Genomic DNA, 17,641 nt, shown 5'->3' with positions numbered 1-17,641 from the left:
GATGATCCTAAGCATTATTTTGCTAGCCTGTGAGATACTCTGTAATAGTTTGCGTACTCTGTTAAGTCTTTTTTTTGGTATTGGTATGTACACTGCCCTCTTCCAATCAGTTAGTCATGGTGTCATTCTTCAGATTTGCTGGGATAGTTTGGTTAAAACCTGTACAGATTCTTCTGTTGCTTGCAGTATTTCTGTAGATATTCTATCAGTTCCTGTAGCTTTCTGACTTGATAATGACCAGAGCGCTGATCTGATTTCGTCTTCTAATACGAGTTTCTTGAAAGTACGGAATATGTTCTAAGGTGCCTTGGATATTGACATCTCTACTGTACAGAATTTCAGTATACTTCTTCCATCTTTGCTCTATCTTCTTGGAATCAGTTACTATCTGTCCACGGGTGACTTTTAGCATACCAATTCAGGTTTGCACCCTTCTGAGTTCAGAGATCTTTTGGAACTCTCATTTTCCCATAACTCTCTGTTCGATGCCTTTACAGATATTGTCACAATGCTACTTATTGTGTCTTCCAAAAGCTCTTTGACATTTTTTGTTAAGCCCCTTCCCGAGATCTTTCCTCCTGAAGTCTTTCTTGGCTTTGGCTCCCTTCTTGGTTTCCGTCTGTTCTGGCATTGTTTTGTTTCTTGGTCTTTGGCGGTCTCTTTTCACATTCAACCTTTATAACTTGTGTGATTTCTTTCCAGAGTGCCCCTGGTACCTATCAATGTGAGGTTCAAGAATTCAAATTGATTTAGTTTGAAAACTCTTTTTAGTGGCTAGGTTCCAATAGTTCCCAATGTACCTCATAGATCTAAATGCTGCTATTTCCAATGCACAGAGCTCCCTCAACGTTCCCAGGCTTTTGTTCATCTACTTTCCCTTGCACGTGCATATAAATGACTCTTGAGGACCTGAAGTTGGGTTGGGCAGTTTTAGAAAGCTTATAGAACACAGACTCAAGATGAAATTGATCAAATTTAATGAAGCTTTATCTGAATGGAATGCACACAACGGGGGGTGGTCAATCTCTTGGCAAAAGTGCGCAAATACCAAAATGAGCTGCCTAGTAGCAGTGAACAGTGTCCATGAAAGCTCATGTGATACCTTATTTACTCTACTCCAAACTAATGTTATTGCCTGCTCAGTAGATGGCATGATCCTATTTCTTGACTGAACTGAGCAGTCACTGACACAATTAGTTTAGCCAGGACTTAAATACAAACATATAAAAGTACATTTTTAAAGACTACGGATGCTCCTTAGAAACATCATTTTTCACCTATAATACTGAGAATTTAGAATTTAAATGTTTCGATTTAAAAATATAGAGGCATTCAGAGTCACATTCCCTTATACACACTGTTGTTGCCAGAGTTTGTATTTTATACTTCCACTGCAACATAAGTGCTGATAAAACAATGTAGTTCTCAGTGCAACCCCCAGCTGCTCCTGGTTTTCTTCGGGAAAATGCCTTTCATAGAAAGAAGGCCTTTCACTGAGTGGTAACAGCAACCCTGGGATGAGGAGCCACATGCAGCACAGTTTTCTGGCTCCTTTCTGCAGACATATGCTCCAGTCGTTCTGTATAGAAGCCATTGAAGTCCAGTCTAGGAAAAAGAGGGTGGGGTTATATGGGTGGACTATGGAAAGGACTGGATTCAGAGCTCTGCTAGACCAAAAGTCCATCTAGCCCAGCATCTACTTTCCCTATTGCCACATTAGATTATGAGAAATTGCAAGCAGGATGTAAGGGCAAAAGCTGTTCCCCAGCAACAGGAAGGGAGTCTGGTCTTGAAGTGTGTACACACACACCCATCGTGATTAGTAGCCATTGATAACCCTTGCTTTCCAGGGGCTTATATGCTTAACAGAGATTGTTGAGGAAAAGGAGTATTTTTTTTCTGAGAAAGAGAACAAATCTCTGCTCACCTGTAGATGATATTGATCATGCTGTGCTCACAGTCATTGGTGCTGTAAATGCTCAGTTTGTCCAGGAGGTCCAGGAGATGTGCAGAGAAATTGCTGTCAAACTTGTTTATTGTTGCCTCAAAGCCAGAACTTACATGCAAAGAATCTGCCTGCTCTGCTAAAAGCTGAAAAAACAAAATGCAGGAAATGAAGCATCACTTATCTCCAAAAGATGGAAACTGAAAGGGGAAGGCTCCTGCAATTGTATGGTGCTTCATGTACATTTCATAGCAATCATAGAAAACTGATTTTTAAAACAAAAGACATAAATGGGCTGAAAGACTCCTAGAGCTTGAAAACTCCACTATGAGAAGGTCTACTATTGTACAGCATTAAGAGAAAAGGCTCTGCACTTTCCTACATGGTGTTTTTTTCAAAATACCTGGAACACTGTGACTGATTCACACTTAGCCATAATCTATGGTCTGTAAACCACAACTTAAAAAAGGTTCATATAACATAAACCAAAATAAAACAAGCCACATTATGGTTTAGTTCTATGTGTGACCCCATTTAATGATTCTGATACAATGCCACAATACAATGGCCTAACATTTTCAAGTGCTGTATTGGAAATTCACGAAGAAGGGAGAAAGAGGGTAGAGCTTGGAACCCACAACATACCTTATTGGCAAGTTGCTTCCGTGTGGATTCCTCTACTCGTTCCTGTTTAGTAGGTGGGCCTCTCATAGTCCCATGCTCTATAGTAAGGCGGTCCATTTCATTATCCAGCTTCATGCTGTGGGAAAATCTCTTGACAGGCAGAAAGAAAAGCAGAAAGGATGGAGTATTCAAAATGCAAATATACTAGGACTGTGTATTTTCCATGTTCCAGAGCACATGGGAGCATGAACTTAGTGCCTATCTGCATACTGCCTACGTATTGCTTTAAAGACTGTGCCAATCTAAGACATGGCAAGGGACAATTGCCTAGACTTAGCATGCATTATTGAGATGTGGTTGGGTGGCGCATATCTGCCCTCCCAGATTTCATGTCCAGCAGCAGCCATGAAGCCAATTCTTTTACTAGATTTTTCTTCACTTTGTTATATGCTGCCAGGAATTGGTATAATTGCAGCAATTTGCAAAAGGAGGGACTGTTTAAAGTATTACAGACAGGGGATAATGTTCATCTTCCAAAACACTGCACAATCCTAATGCACACACACATCCCTTTTGGGGTCCTATATAGGCCAGCAGGTGGCCCATCTTGGCAAATCTAGAGTGAGACTTATTCCATAGCTGTATGGGTCCTACCTGCATGCAGTTGGTGAACATGACACACACAGACATCAGCTTGGAAAAGATCTTCAGTAACTCTGGATTGGTAAGCATGCAATCCTTCAAGCAATTATCCAAGAAGCTTGTGTGGTGACTCAAGACATCATCAATATTGGAGGCCTATTGAAGGAGATAAAATAACATCAACCAACCCTTCCTCCAGCAATCATGGAAGAGAACTTAGAAGTCATCTAGTATAATCCTGTTTGATGCACTGCAGAACAGAACCTGACTAGTTTATCTCACAGAAATGGGGGCCAACCTCTGTTTAAATATTTCTCTTCAGACAGCCTGCCATCTCTCAAGGCAGCTCCTATCCTCTGGAATTTTTTCCCTAATGTTTAGCTGAAATCGGCTTCCATGCCATTTCCAGCTATCAGTTCTAGCTATGTCTTCTGGAGCAATACAAAACTAATTTGCTCTAAAGCCTCAATTTACACAATACTCAATCTGGGTACTGAATTAACTGGTTTTCAGGGTACACATAATACAATCAATCACAAACTAACCAAGTTGGCTGGGGGTTGAATAACAGCCAAGTCACAAAATAACCAACACTAAAATTAATCAAATTAGCATGTTGTATGAATGTGACTGCTTTTTTTTTAACTGGCCTGGCTAAGCATGTCATGTGAACCTAGCCAAACTGCAGCAATGATGTAGTCTGGAAGCCTCCATGCAGCCAAATATTTAAACCAGTGAGGAAGCTAGATTAGCAATAGCTGATAGAAAAGCATGGTAACTGCTCAAGGTAGGACTGGATATCTTTGCTCTGTCTAGAAAATCTACATATATTCCAGGAGCATCTGGTCTGAAGAATTGTTAAGGTTCTAACATTCTTGTACCTGGAAATAATGTTTAGCCATTTGCCCAGTTGCCATAGGCAGTCAAAAATTCTATCCAGGAAGCCTGCTCAGGAATATGGACCATGCTCTGCAGACTTATATGAGCCCTAGTGGCAGCGGATTTTTTTTTTCCAGTAGAAGTCCCTCATAGATTTGCTAATAGGCAGTTAGAATAGATGGCAGAACCTACTGGCTCCTATGGTTTTGACTCAGCAGCACAGCTAAGTCTTTGAACAGTTATTCCCTCTAAGACAGTTTGATCCAGACTAACCAACTTCAGATTCTTCTCCAGAATATGCCATGTTGGTTCCATTACTTCGAACATCATATAGTATTGGATGTTCTGCACAAAATTGAGCATCCGCTGACGCAGAGTAAAAGCACCTGCAAACCTAAAAACAGAGGAGCAGTGAGCCCAAGGGGAAGTTCACTAATTGGGATTGATGAAGCTGTAAGGGGGCAACCAACTCGAGAGAAATTGTCAGGGTAGCAAGTCCAAACCTGCCACTGAGGGGTAACATGCTTCTGAATTTGGAGTGGCCATTGTTTTATCTGCAGAAACCAGGATTTGGAACCAATGCTTGAGGTAGGTTTCACTTTCAGTTTCCACAAATCAAACAACAGCCACTTCAGTTTCAATGATACATCATGCTTCAGGTAAGTCTTCAGTTATAGTTAGTGAACCACGTAAGAAGGTGGTATAAGGGCAAAGAGTGCATACCCTCATCAACTGTGCTCTGTGGCTTAATGTGTCATGCAAACACAGCCTCAGAGTAGTTACTGCTTATGCTTTGCATGCAGATGGGTTCAGTCCATGACACCTTCAAGTAGAGTTGAGAAAGAAATGGCAAAAAGCCAGAAAAGCCACCCCCATCACTGCAGAAGTACTAACACCACCACTCAATACAAGGCAGTTTTCTATGTATCAGCTGCAGTTTAAAATTTATCTATCTTTCAAACATCCCTGATATTAAGCTTTAGATCAAAACACTTCACTGGAGGAAAGGGAGGGAAAAATGCTGGAAACCATTAACATAAATGAAATCTCTACCTGCTTTTCAATCTCCTTTTACTTCCTTAACTTTTAGAATGGCAAAAAAATTACCATTTTTGTTAAGAAAGCAAAGATTCCTCTCTGCATCCCCATAAGAGGGGCCAAGAATTTCCAGGTTGGGAAACACGCCTTAGCAGGGACTGATCATGAACAGAAGTCACAGGCAGAAGGCTGCTTGCATAAATAGCTGAACAACTATCTCTAGTTTCCTAAAATTTGAAGGATCATTTACCATTTTGATGAATGCAGCGAACACTGCTTAGCTGTTTTGCTGCTGATCCAGACATTGCATAGCTGCCGCTCCACGTGTTTACAATAAAACATGTGTCTGAAGAGCATCTGGTACCGTGTTAAGGCTTTTCTACAAGTCAAGCACAAAGATAGCAACATACCGAAGTGTAATCTTAGAATATTTCTGACCTATGAGCAATTGCTAAGGAAGCACTAGATTTTCCCAGAAGGAAACTTCCCTATGCATGGACAGTTTTCGTTCCGTCCTAAACACTTCCTTTACTGGGACCCCAGATTATTAAATAATCAGTGAGCAAACCACTACAGAATTATACTGATGGCAATGTATGAGTGACATGGTTCTTTCTGGCAAAAATCTCTCTCTGGCTTACCTGTTGATGATGAGAGACAATGGCCATTTCACAATGTAATCGAAAGAAAATGCTTCCAGACCACTGAGAGAGAGCTCCGTTGGATCAGCATTGATTATTGCCTTCTCCTGCTTTGTCTCAATGGCCAGAACTCTCAGGAGCTGCGTTATGAGATCATGTGGCATCAAGTCAACCTTGAAAGAGACCACAAGAGCAATGAGATTAGCTTGAAGCTAAAGTAAAAATTTGAAAAATGCAATATTGGAGCAGAAATCATCTTTTTGCCAAACATAAGGCATTATTATTAAGTAAGTAAGTAAGTAGGTTAGATCAAGTATATAAGCAAATTTATGCAAAAGGCATTTCTTCTATCCACAAAATACAGCTTGTTGCATGTGTGCCCTACTGTGGAATTATTAACTGACACGAGTTGGGTAGCATATAAATGTAATAATAATAATAACAATAACCAGCATGATGCTTGGTTAAAAAGGCTTTCAGCTGCACGTCCTCTTGGCTTATATTGTAAATGCTACGCAAGTTAATGTTCTCTTAAGTTGTAAATAGTGTATCTATTATGATTGTTTAAGGATTTTTTTTGTCCTATAGGATTTTATACATTGTGTAATATTTTACCTGAATGAGTAGACTTGATTACAATCATAACCCACCCCCCGCAAAAAAAGACCACCACAGTAAGACATTGCATAAGCCTAACAGTTACAGCTCAGAGTAGGGGAGATGTTGCACACAGTATAATAGAACTTAGCAATGTTCAGGGACACAGAATTTAGGGAGGAGTGGGAGATCAACTGCAAGTGAGTGTTCCTGTAGAACTGGCAGTGTAACAGAACATGAGCGGTGGTTTCTATTAGACCTGCTTCACAGGTGTACCATTGTTTAGCATAGGAGAATTCCCTATATTACTTCTGAATTTTGAAACAGGGATCTTATCCAGATAGAAGCGCAATTTCTTAAAAAGTGCTTTTTATCCAAGTGGAGTCAAAGGGGCCAATCCAGCTGGGCTATGTAATAAGTAACCTACAAGTTAAAAATAATAATCCAAAGGCCAGATTCAGCTTTAGGAACTCCTGCTTCCCAGTGAAGCACCATATTTGGAACACAGTGAGGGACCTGGAAAAATTCCCAAAAATTTGGATTGGACTTTGCATTCAAATTGGTTTTAAAGTCAGGACAGAAACTACGAAATTAAATACAATAGGTTTCAGTTCATTTAATAGAATTGTTTGAAAGTTTTGTTATAAATTTACACTAGCGTCACTAACACCAGATACAGGTAGTCCTCACTTAACCCTAATTGGGACTGGAATTTCCATTGCTAAGCAATGCAGTCATTAGGTGAAACACCACGTGACCACATTGCTTAGTGACAGCAGTTTTGGGAGTCCCAGTTGTGGTTGTTAGGCCTGTACCGCATGGTCCTTAGGCAAGGACCTCACACTCCTCCTGCCCTGCCACGCTTGCCTCCACTTCAGCTCCCCCCACCCGCCTATCCCCCCCATCTCTGCCCTTTTGGCCGCCCTGCACTCTGGCTGCCTGGTCTGGCCCTTCACAAGCCAGCTGCTAGCTGCGTGCAACCTTGGGAAGGCCTTGTGAGGCTTTGGGAGGGCCACATGCAGTCAGCAGCTGCCTTGTGATGGGCCAGGCTGGACACACCTTGTCAGCAGCAGGAGGAAGAAGACAGCAAAGGCCGGCAGGGGCAGTGGAGGGCAGGGCAGAGGGGCAGCAGGGCGGAGCGCAGGGTGGCCAAAAGGACAGATATGGGGGGGGGGAGACAGGTGGGTGGGGAGAGTTGAAGCACACCTTGTGGTCGTAAATGTGGGTGGGCTGCCAAGCGCCCAATTTTCACATGTCTGTGGGGGTGCTGCAACAGCCGTAGCTTTAAGGACTGGCTGTAAATACCATTCGTTCAGTGCTGTTGTAAGTTTGAATCATCGCTGAACAAACAGTGATACTGAGTTATGATCACTGATAATCTGAGTTTTGCCACTTTAGCCCAAAATTCAAAGTATATTTGACTGTTCCAAATAATGCTTATCCCTGGCAGTTTTGTACTGGTAGACAGTAACGGGTAACTACCTAGGCCTCCCAGCTTTTATCTGTGGATCTGAGATCTGTCTTTATTTTCTGGCTTTTAGAACGTCTTGCCTTCATTTCAGGCTGCAAGGACTCATTTACCTTTAAATCATCTTTAAATGGGTCAGTGTTAGCTGTGCTCATACGTAACGCTAATTCCAGAAGAGCTTCCAATCTAGTTGGAATGATATCATCCACTGGCTTTTTCAACTCCTCTTCTGACAAATCCATGAAATGGACATAGAAGTCACCTTGGTCCATAAGGAAGTAGTGTTTGATGGACCTGCTCGACAAAAAAAAAGCACGTATTAACTTTCTGCAAGAAGAAATGCTCCCCAAAGCCAGCATGTTTCCACTCTCCCTGAATCATTTTCTTAGGCAAAGCAAGGTTAAAAACTGTAATTTCTGAATATAACAAATGAAGCAAACCTCAAGTGGGCCACAAGTTCCTTTTCATCCATCAGGAAATCAAGCAAGACTTTGCTGGCATAATTATAGGCCTTTTCTATCTGTTCCACATATTCACGCTCCTTCAAGGTATAAACAACCTCCTTTGCCACTGGGCAAGTAACATCGTGACCGCACTCCCGGACCACATTTAAGTATTTCCCTGAAGGGAGAAGGGAGTAACTCAGATGGGCACAGACTGAATAAAAACTGCATCAAACAAGGCTTAATTTGCTCTGCCTTGTGATGGAGCCAAAAGAAGTGGGTCAACACATGGCACACTACAAATACATTTAAAAATAACTAATTATACCCAAGGGAGCCAGTTTGGTGTAGCGGCTAAGGCATCAGGCTAGAAACTAGGAGACTAGTCTGGCCTTAGGCATGAACCAGCTGGGTGACCTTGGGTCACTCTCTACAACCCTGCAAGGCAGGCGACTGTAAGCCACTTCAGAAGCCTTGCCAAGAAAATTTCAGGGACTTGTCCAGGCAATTGCCAGGAGTCAAGACTGACTTGAAGGTACACACACACACACAAATCCCCATGATCTTTTTTGGGAAGACCCAGCAGGTTCCAATTCTGTAGGGTTACATAAACTCATTAGTTGACCCACTCACAAGGCAAGCTACCTCACATAGTCCTCGTGAGAATAAAATTAGAAAGAGAACGCCATCCTGAAATCCTAGTAAGAAATCTGGCTTAAGCATATTCTAAAATTACAGACTAATTCCTTGCAAAAAGGCCAGCAATATTCCATCCATATGACTTCCTCAGGCTCCATGAATAGCCATTGATTGCTCCTTCATAAAAAAAGAATTTCTCACTCTCAGTTGCCAAAGGAGGCACAAGTTTCACATTTTTAGGTCTTTAGGGTTTTGTTTTTTTTAAGGAGCCTCTGCCCCCTTTTCTGCTCATGGACAGCCATTCTTACCCGTGCTAAGAATTTTATCTGCAATCTTTTGCAGGAAGGAGGGAATCTGTTGCTGGACAATGGTGTATCTTTGATCCCAGTACTTATCATTATAGTCCTCCTGGATCTTTTCCTTTTGGAGTTCATGTTCCTCCACCATGAATTCACTGTAAAATTAAAAGCAATCAATGTCTGGGAGTGATGAAGAGCAGCTGGGGAGCGAGAGGGAGAAAGAGGGAAACTAGGGTACAAAGGTAGAAGAGGATTTCTGGTTTTCCAGGGTGTTATGCTCTGGCAACGCTAGCACACCACTACCATCAGTGCAGACAATTTTACCTTGCCTCCTAACCATGGCACAGTTGATACACAGACCAAAGAAGAAAAGTGAGCATGATTCCTCAGGGTACCTATAAGGATCGTTGATAATGCCTCTGTAGATCCATTTCTCCAAGATTTCGAAGTATGGAACACTGGCAGCTTTGGTTAAATAGAGGCACAGCTCCTGGGCTTGGCTGTCTCCTGTGTAGTTGAATGTTTTGTCATGGAGTAGGCTGAGCGTTGAACCTCCCATACATTCGCCCTTGTCTATTGAAGTAGCTGAAACAAAAGACATACTTTTAAAAACTCCACTGTGAAGAAATGCAATTTGGCCATCTACTGAACCAATCACTCATCATGAAAGATCTTTTGTCTGCTGAAAGGATCTGCTGTGCACGCAGACTGTTTTGTACAAGTATCCCACTTGTTCGAATAATTATTCAAATGCAACATTGCTAACCCACTAAACATGACAACCTCGAAAAGACACTCTGAGCTTAGTAAGCTGCATGCTGAAAAAAATCAAATATAGTGCATAAGTGCCGCAACGCAATTTGAAACATCTCTGAATCAGCAGGAATAATTTTGCAAGCAGAATAAATGCTAGGCAAACTGTACCCTAACAGAAGAAGAAGAGATCAAGAAAAGGTGGCAAGAATATACGGAAGACCTGTATAGGAAGGATAACAATATCGGGGATAGCTTTGACGGTGCGGTCAGTGAGCTAGAGCCAGACATCCTGAAGAGTGAAGTTGAATGGGCCTTAAGAAGCATTGCTAATAACAAGGCAGCAGGAGACGACGGCATCCCAGCTGAACTGTTCAAAATCTTGCAAGATGATGCTGTCAAGGTAATGCATGCTATATGCCAGAAAATTTGGAAAACACAAGAATGGCCATCAGACTGGAAAAAATCAACTTATATCCTCATACCAAAAAAGGGAAACACTAAAGAATGTTCAAACTATCGAAGAGTGGCACTCATTTCACATGCCAGTAAGGTAATGCTCAAGATCCTGCAAGGTAGACTTCAGCAATTCATGAAGCGAGAATTGCCAGAGGTACAAGCTGGGTTTAGAAAAGGCAGAGGAACTAGGGACCAAATTGCCAATATCCGCTGGATAATGGAAAAAGCCAGGGAGTTTCAGAAAAACATCTGTTTTATTGACTATTCTAAAGCCTTTGACTGTGTGGACCATAACAAATTGTGGCAAGTTCTTAGTGGTATGGGGATACCAAGTCATCTTGTCTGCCTCCTGAAGAATCTGTATAATGACCAAGTAGCAACAGTAAGAACAGACCACAGAACAATGGACTGGTTTAAGATTGGGAAAGGAGTACGGCAGGGCTGTATCCTCTCACCCTACCTATTCAACTTGTACACAGAACACATCGTGCGACATGCTGGGCTTGAGGAATCCAAGGCTGAAGTTAAAATCGCTGGAAGAAACATTACCTATCTCAGATATGCAGATGATATCACTTTGATGGCTGAAAGCGAAGAGGAACTGAGGAGCCTTATGATGAAGGTGAAAGAAGAAAGTGCAAAAGCTGGCTTGCAGCTAAACCTCAAAAAAACCAAGATTATGGCAACCAGCTTGATGGCAAATAGAGGGAGAAAGTGTAGAAGCAGTGAAAGACTTTGTATTTCTAGGTGTGAAGATTACTGCAGATGCTGACTGCAGTCAGGAAATCAGAAGACACTTAATCCTTGGGAGAAGAGCAATGACAAATCTCAATAAAATAGTTAAGAGCAGAGACATCACACTGACAACAATGGTCAGCATCGTTAAAGCAATGGTGTTCCCCGTAGTAACATATGGCTGCAAGAGCTGGACCATAAGGAAGGATGAGAGAGAAGGAAGATCGATGCTTTGGAGCTGTGGTGTTGGAGGAAAATTCTGAGAGTGCCTTGGACTGCAAGAAGATCAAACCAGTCCATCCTCCAGGAAATAAAGCCAGACTGCTCACTGGAGGGAATGATATTAAAGGCAAAACTGAAATACTTTGGCCACATAATGAGAAGACAGGACACCCTGGAGAAGATGCTGATGCTAGGGAGAGTGTAAGGCAAGAGGAAGAGGGGCCGAGCACGGGCAAGATGGATGGATGATATTCTAGAGGTGACGGACTCGTCCCTGGGGGAGCTGGGGGTGTTGACAACCGACAGGAAGCTCTGGCGTGGGCTGGTCCATGAAGTCACGAAGAGTCGGAAGCAACTAAACGAATAAACAACAACAAAACTGTACCCATAAAAATGATTGATCTAAGTGATCAGCTCAAATTAAGCATGCCCTATAGTGAAACCAAATTCTTTACATACAGTATGTATTCATCGGAAACTTTTAAAAGCCCTGACTTTTCCGCTCAACAGGTTCTGCTCAGTAGGTTTGCAGAGTGATTTAAATTGTCAAAACTAAAACTATAACAAGAATGATAGCCTCAAGGCAGCTTACAGTACAAATGCACCATCACATAACCCAGCAGTCTTAACCCCCTGGCTGAAATACCGAGTCAAAGCATATTTCTTTCTAGTTCCAAAGTTTCAGGCCTCTGGCAGACCTGAGTATTCTTTCTGGCTGAAAAATGATAGAGAAGGAAGCACTTTGCATACAAGAGCTCTCTTTAGCCAATAGATATTTTTTAGCCCTTGTTGAAGTATTTTCCCTTGGAAGCAGGAGGTGCAATTTTCACATCTTTGATTCCCTGCCTCATGGAAGGTCCCTGTAGTTGAAGAACAGCTATTATTTTAGGCCACCAGATAGTACAGTTGCTAAAAATAGTAATTGAATTGGGATTTTGCTTTAGATAAGCAACTAAAGAAAAGAAATGCAGGCAGGAAAAATCCATCCGATTCTCTAAAAAAAACTGGCCACCCTATAGATACAGACAAATGATGAAAGACCATCTAGCAGAAAATATTCCCCATCAAAATAGAAAAGAATTCCTCACCAAGAGAAGCCAAGATTTCCATGGTCCTCATTGTGGGCTGGATATAAAACCAAAGCTTCTGCAGGGAGAGGAGTCCTTGGCGCTGGAGATGTTCCAGCTGGGTTATCAGGATCATATACTCTTTAATGAGGGTCCTCATTGCTGCCGCCAATGCATGATTCACTTGTCCGTATTCAAAGGAAGATTTTTCTTCTACAAACCTGCAAAGATCCAAGCCTTTTGTCAATCAATCAATCAATATATCTATATATATGAACCAACAGTAGGCTGATTTGTTAGCTAATACAGGATCCAGGCATTCTAGGGTGGTTGCAATAAGACACATGTGAGATGAACACCAACATAGTTCTCCCCCAGTGAAATTTCAAGGCAACTGGATATTATTACCTGGATATTATGGAGTAACTTGCAGCGACAGGGAGGATTCTAGTGACCAGTTCCTTAACTGACATATCTAGATTGGGATCCACTAAAAAAGTACGATTCTCTCTACCAACGAGGGGTTGTGCTGTGATGTATCTGCCGTCCACGCCTATCAAAACATACAGCAAGTCTTCCACAACTGCAGACTCTTGGGCTGCCAATGGTAATGTTCCTGATGGGGAAACCAAAGAGTTACATTATTTTGGGGAAGGGCTCTTAAAAACAAATAGCCTTCAGATGTCTGGAGAATCAAGTTTTGGTATTAGAAGCATCAAGTTTAGATGTAAGAGAATCTTTCCTGATTTGTTGAACACAGATTAATTAACACCTCTTACTATACATCCCAGTTCCTTTGAGGTATGCTAGCAAGAAACTAGCATATAGGATGAATTTTTAAGTGCCAATGAAAGGCTGCAACGAAACAAATGGATGGTGTTGAGCTTCAGGATTAGATGGTCTTACAGTCTTCCACTTTTACTCACCTATTGGCACAGCCGTATCTGTGCTTAAACTAGAGCTAGAGAGAAAGTCTCCAATGAGAGCTGGTCTCTCATACACCCAGGAAGGGAATGATGGGACAGGCTGGCCAGAATTTTTCTTGTTCTGCTTTTCTCTGAGTGCCTTTCGTACAAGTTCAAGGGGCTGCCAAAGAAAAACAGAGAGCAGTCAAAAACATTCCTTAAGGAAACCCCCAACCAGTGACTACCACACTTCTCATCCAGTGTATGTTGCCTTCACATTCCACAACGAGCTCAAAAGTTGTATATATAATTGAAGAATTGAAAGGGGGTAAATAACATTGTTTAGTCTATTCTAAGCATCCACAACCACTCTTTCAAAATGCAGGCTCATCAGAAAATGAGCCAGGCTAGTCCATATGGGAGGAAGCCACTCAAGTCTGGCCTTTAGCCATTCAGGGCTTTATAAATCAACATCAAGATATTGAACTGGGCTCAGAAACCAATTGGCGGTCAGGGCAGTTAACAGAATACTAGATAAGTAAGTCGTTTATAAGAAACCTCTCAGGGCTATTTTGAATAACAGAAGTGGCCGACGGATTTTCAGAGATAGCCTACATATAACATATTACATTATCCACCCAAGAAGTTACTAGAATATGTATAATTTCCTCATGATTCCCTATAACTTTTGATGAATATATAATATTGGATACCCCAATTTTTGTTTCTTGACAAGGGATATGTTCTTCATTCACAATCAAAGGCTTTAACAATTATTTTATTTGCAATCTCTTCCATCATTCTCCAACATCAAAATAATTGTGCTAGATGTTTTTGGCAATAACAGCTGACATTCAAATACCAGCAGTGGTAATAATGGTGGTAGTAGGCATTTCACATCTTTCTTAGAGAGAAGCATCTATGTTAGCAAAAGTGAAAAATTTTAAGTCTGAGAAGAAAGTTATAACACGAATTTCTATTTTTCTCTCCAAAGGTTATGATCTTATTTAAAAAATAGAGGAAAAAAGCCCCCCTGCCATGGCTTCAATCTTTCTAAAGATAGAAGTAAATCACAACTGCTTTCCAGGAAAATAAATTTCACTCCCCACCCCCCAATAAATCTGGAATCAAAATGAATATACATGTACCCTTGCAATTACATGGTTTATTTACAGCAAATAAACAAGCAAAGTAAGAATCTCAGAGACCTGCTGTGAACTGGAGCTGGTTGTCACAGTGCCCAGCTGTTTCCGTAACTCCTCCAGTTCTTGAACAGTCATTTTGGAAGTTGTTGAGGGGACAGAGAAAGTGAGGCTGCTGCTACCACTGTTACTGGCTGCTGCATTTGCTGCAAGTTCTGCCCTTTCCTTCGCATTCTGCTGCAGGTATTGTAGAGTCTAAAAAATGGCCCCAAAAGCAGAACTCAGAAATAAGGAAGGCTCCAAAGTCTTTCACATACACATGATTTCCTGCATTATTATTTGCTAAGCTTCTGGCTACCAACATAACTGGGCATCTACTACACCTTTGTTAATTAGAGTATCCTTTAGTTTGGAGTTTGGTTGTTGGCGGGGCAAGATGAGTTTTGTACACAACCTATATATTTGAAGTATTCAGCTTTTGGTTCTGTAGCACAAAGCTCTCTTGCCCAGGTGTTCTTGATTATAGCTTTATGGGAAGTGCCTGTTAATAACTTCACTCAGTTTCTGAGGCATCCTTGAATAAGGTGTCTACTTTAAAAAGTTTTTTTAGGATGGAATTTATTCTCTTTGTGCAGAAGATCCCCTGCATCATTTAAATGGGTTTCAGTTATAAGCAAACAGATTTTAGTTGGATATCAGAAAAAAGTTCCTAATGGAAGAATTGCTCAACAGTGGAACAGACTATCTTGAGAGATGGTAGACTCTCCTTCTCCAGAGGTGTGTAAAGAGAGATTGGATCACTGTCAGTCAGTGATGCTATACTTTGTTGTTTACTCGTTCAGTCACTTCCAATTCTTTGTGACTTCATGGATCAGCCCACTATGGGATTCCTATTCTGGATAGGGGGTTGGCTAGATCAGGGGTCCCCAAACTCTTCAGCTTATTGACACCTTCATGAAGTTTCAGATTGTTCATTGACCCCCAAACATTTATTATATGAAAATAATTTAATAAATATTACTTTAGCTAATAGTACTACAAACAATAACAACGGATTGTCCCATCAACCCACGGGGATCAATACTGACCACTTTGGGGAAGCCTGGACTAGATAATCTCCAAGATCATCCCCTGAATTCTGTCATCATCTCCAATTAAAAAGACTCTGGTACTACATACAGAAATTATTCTGCCCATGACCTACTGTTACTTAGACTAGACTTTTATTTTGCTTTGCTGTATTCCTCAACCCAATGCTGTTAGTTTGGGAATGCAAGAGAATTTCCTTCTTCCTTGTTTCCACTCCTTTTTGGACCCCATTTACCATGGTTGGTCTTGACTCCTTTAATGCTTGGTCTTCTATTCTTCTTACCAACACAACTAAATAATAATTAGAATTGTTTTTATATGGGTTATTTAAAGTAAACCTTCTACCTCTTTGTCTTCTGTAAGCTTGGACAGCAGATATACCAGTGAATCAAGATGCCTTGTGTTCTTTGATTTCAATTCATCGTATTTGTTTAAGAAATCTTCTGGAGTCCGAGAAAACTCTGCAATTTTAACCTAGGGAGTACATGTTATTGTTATTATTATTTACTTTTAAAATTTTAATTAAGGAATTTATATGGCTGCCCAACTTGAGCAGTGTGACTTTGGGTGGTATACAAAAACAACCAAAATAAAACAAAAGCCAACAGTAACAGTACTGTTGTTATGTATTACAAGAGGAAAATACACAAATATTTATCTATAGACCTCCAGAGTGCTTTTCTACTTAACAAAGCCTCTTTGCTCTGGCATGAAGCAGAATTGCTGGGCAGGAAAAAAGCTACTATAGATTTTCTCTCTCTGGTTGATTTTGCATTATATATTTACTACACATACATACCTCCCATATAGAGAGCTAGTCTGGGGTTGTGGTTAAGGCATCAGGCTAGAAATTGGGAGACTGTGAGTTCTTGTCCCACCTTAGGCACAGAGTCAGCTGGGTGACCTTGGGCCAGTCACTTTCTCTCAGCCCTAGGAAGGAGGCAATGGCAAACCACTTCTGAAAAACCTTGCCAAGAAAACTGCAGAGACTTCTCCAGGCAGTCTCTGAGAATCGGACATAACTGAATGGATTAAAAATATCCATCACGCTATTCCTCCTTGGGGTAGGCAACATTATGCAAAAGAAAAGGAGGAAGCCAAAAAGTTAAAGACATAAGATAAAAAGACCAAGATCACTTACCACATCTCCCCATGTTTCTTCTATCTTGGCAAAAACATCCTTGCTATCACCATGTCTATACAGCAATAGTTTAATTTTAGTTCCTACCCTGAGCAGTGTATCGGACTTGATGGGCTAAATGGCTCTGCATAATTCTATGAGTCTTGATTTACCTGGCTCACTCTGGGATAGAAGATGGTCAGCAAAGCCAGCAAACACAAACACAGCTTCTGTTATTTTGAAGGAGACCAGTAGCTCTTTTAGGCCAGGTGTGAGGGGAAAAACCTGCAGATTTTTTTTTCTCTTGGACCCCCATCCAGGAAGCAGGGTGGGAGAGGCCCCCTCTGGGCCATTGGGACCCAGAAGGGCTTTATGGGTATCTTCGTCTCGCTGGGCCAGTCAGCCCTTTTAAAATCGATTTTTAAAAACACTTCATCGTTGAACATTATTATTCCCGAGGAATAGCCAAGTGGGCATACCAGCTATTACCGATCACTGTACGGCGTTTACTTCGAAATATCTCATTCTTTTCTATACAAAAGGCCTTTTGCTATCAAATTAAATATTCCCGGGCCCGAAAAGACTCCGCTGCCCCCCCGTCCCCTCCCACCCCCGTTTCTCCCGGCCGACCCACCTTGGCTCCAAGGGCGGAGGCGGTGGTGGTAAGATAAGGGGCGCGGTTCTTCTGGAGCAGGTCGATGTAGACCTCTGCCCCTTCCCCACCGCCCCGCACTCGCAGCAAGCTCAGGAGCTCGTTCACGTCGTGATGAATCCGAAACTCGCTCATAGTGAGGAGACAGCAGCATTCAGGGCTTCACCAGGGCAATAACAACAACCCTGCAAGGCAGGGCCATGCCGTTAGGAGCAAGGCGCCAAACGCTCCACCTTTTCTGGCCCGCCCCCTCGTCTCCCAGCAACCACCCTCCGCATGACC

The 17,641-nt window shown here is 41.7% G+C and overlaps 1 protein-coding gene across 1 annotated transcript; it reads right to left on the bottom strand.

Moving 5' to 3' along the window:
- Positions 1-954: 954 nt before the first annotated feature.
- On the bottom strand, positions 955-17,622 carry TUBGCP2 (tubulin gamma complex component 2). The gene is made up of 17 exons (XM_063290601.1): positions 17,342-17,622; positions 15,933-16,061; positions 14,565-14,753; positions 13,378-13,537; positions 12,860-13,067; positions 12,473-12,672; positions 9,611-9,800; positions 9,225-9,370; positions 8,275-8,455; positions 7,948-8,128; positions 5,770-5,942; positions 5,379-5,507; positions 4,364-4,484; positions 3,224-3,367; positions 2,591-2,719; positions 1,928-2,091; positions 955-1,605 (listed from the first exon to the last, which is right to left on the bottom strand). Exons 1-17 carry the CDS (start codon positions 17,492-17,494, stop codon positions 1,491-1,493), a joined length of 2,712 nt encoding a protein of 903 aa, XP_063146671.1. The 5' UTR covers positions 17,495-17,622; the 3' UTR covers positions 955-1,490.
- Between the last annotated feature and the right edge of the window lie 19 nt (positions 17,623-17,641).

Source organism: Candoia aspera, chromosome 1 (assembly GCF_035149785.1).
Source record: "Candoia aspera isolate rCanAsp1 chromosome 1, rCanAsp1.hap2, whole genome shotgun sequence".
Taxonomy (NCBI): domain Eukaryota; kingdom Metazoa; phylum Chordata; class Lepidosauria; order Squamata; family Boidae; genus Candoia; species Candoia aspera.
The sequence above is the reverse complement of the archived record's forward strand: the minus strand, read 5'-3'. Positions and strand labels throughout refer to the sequence as shown.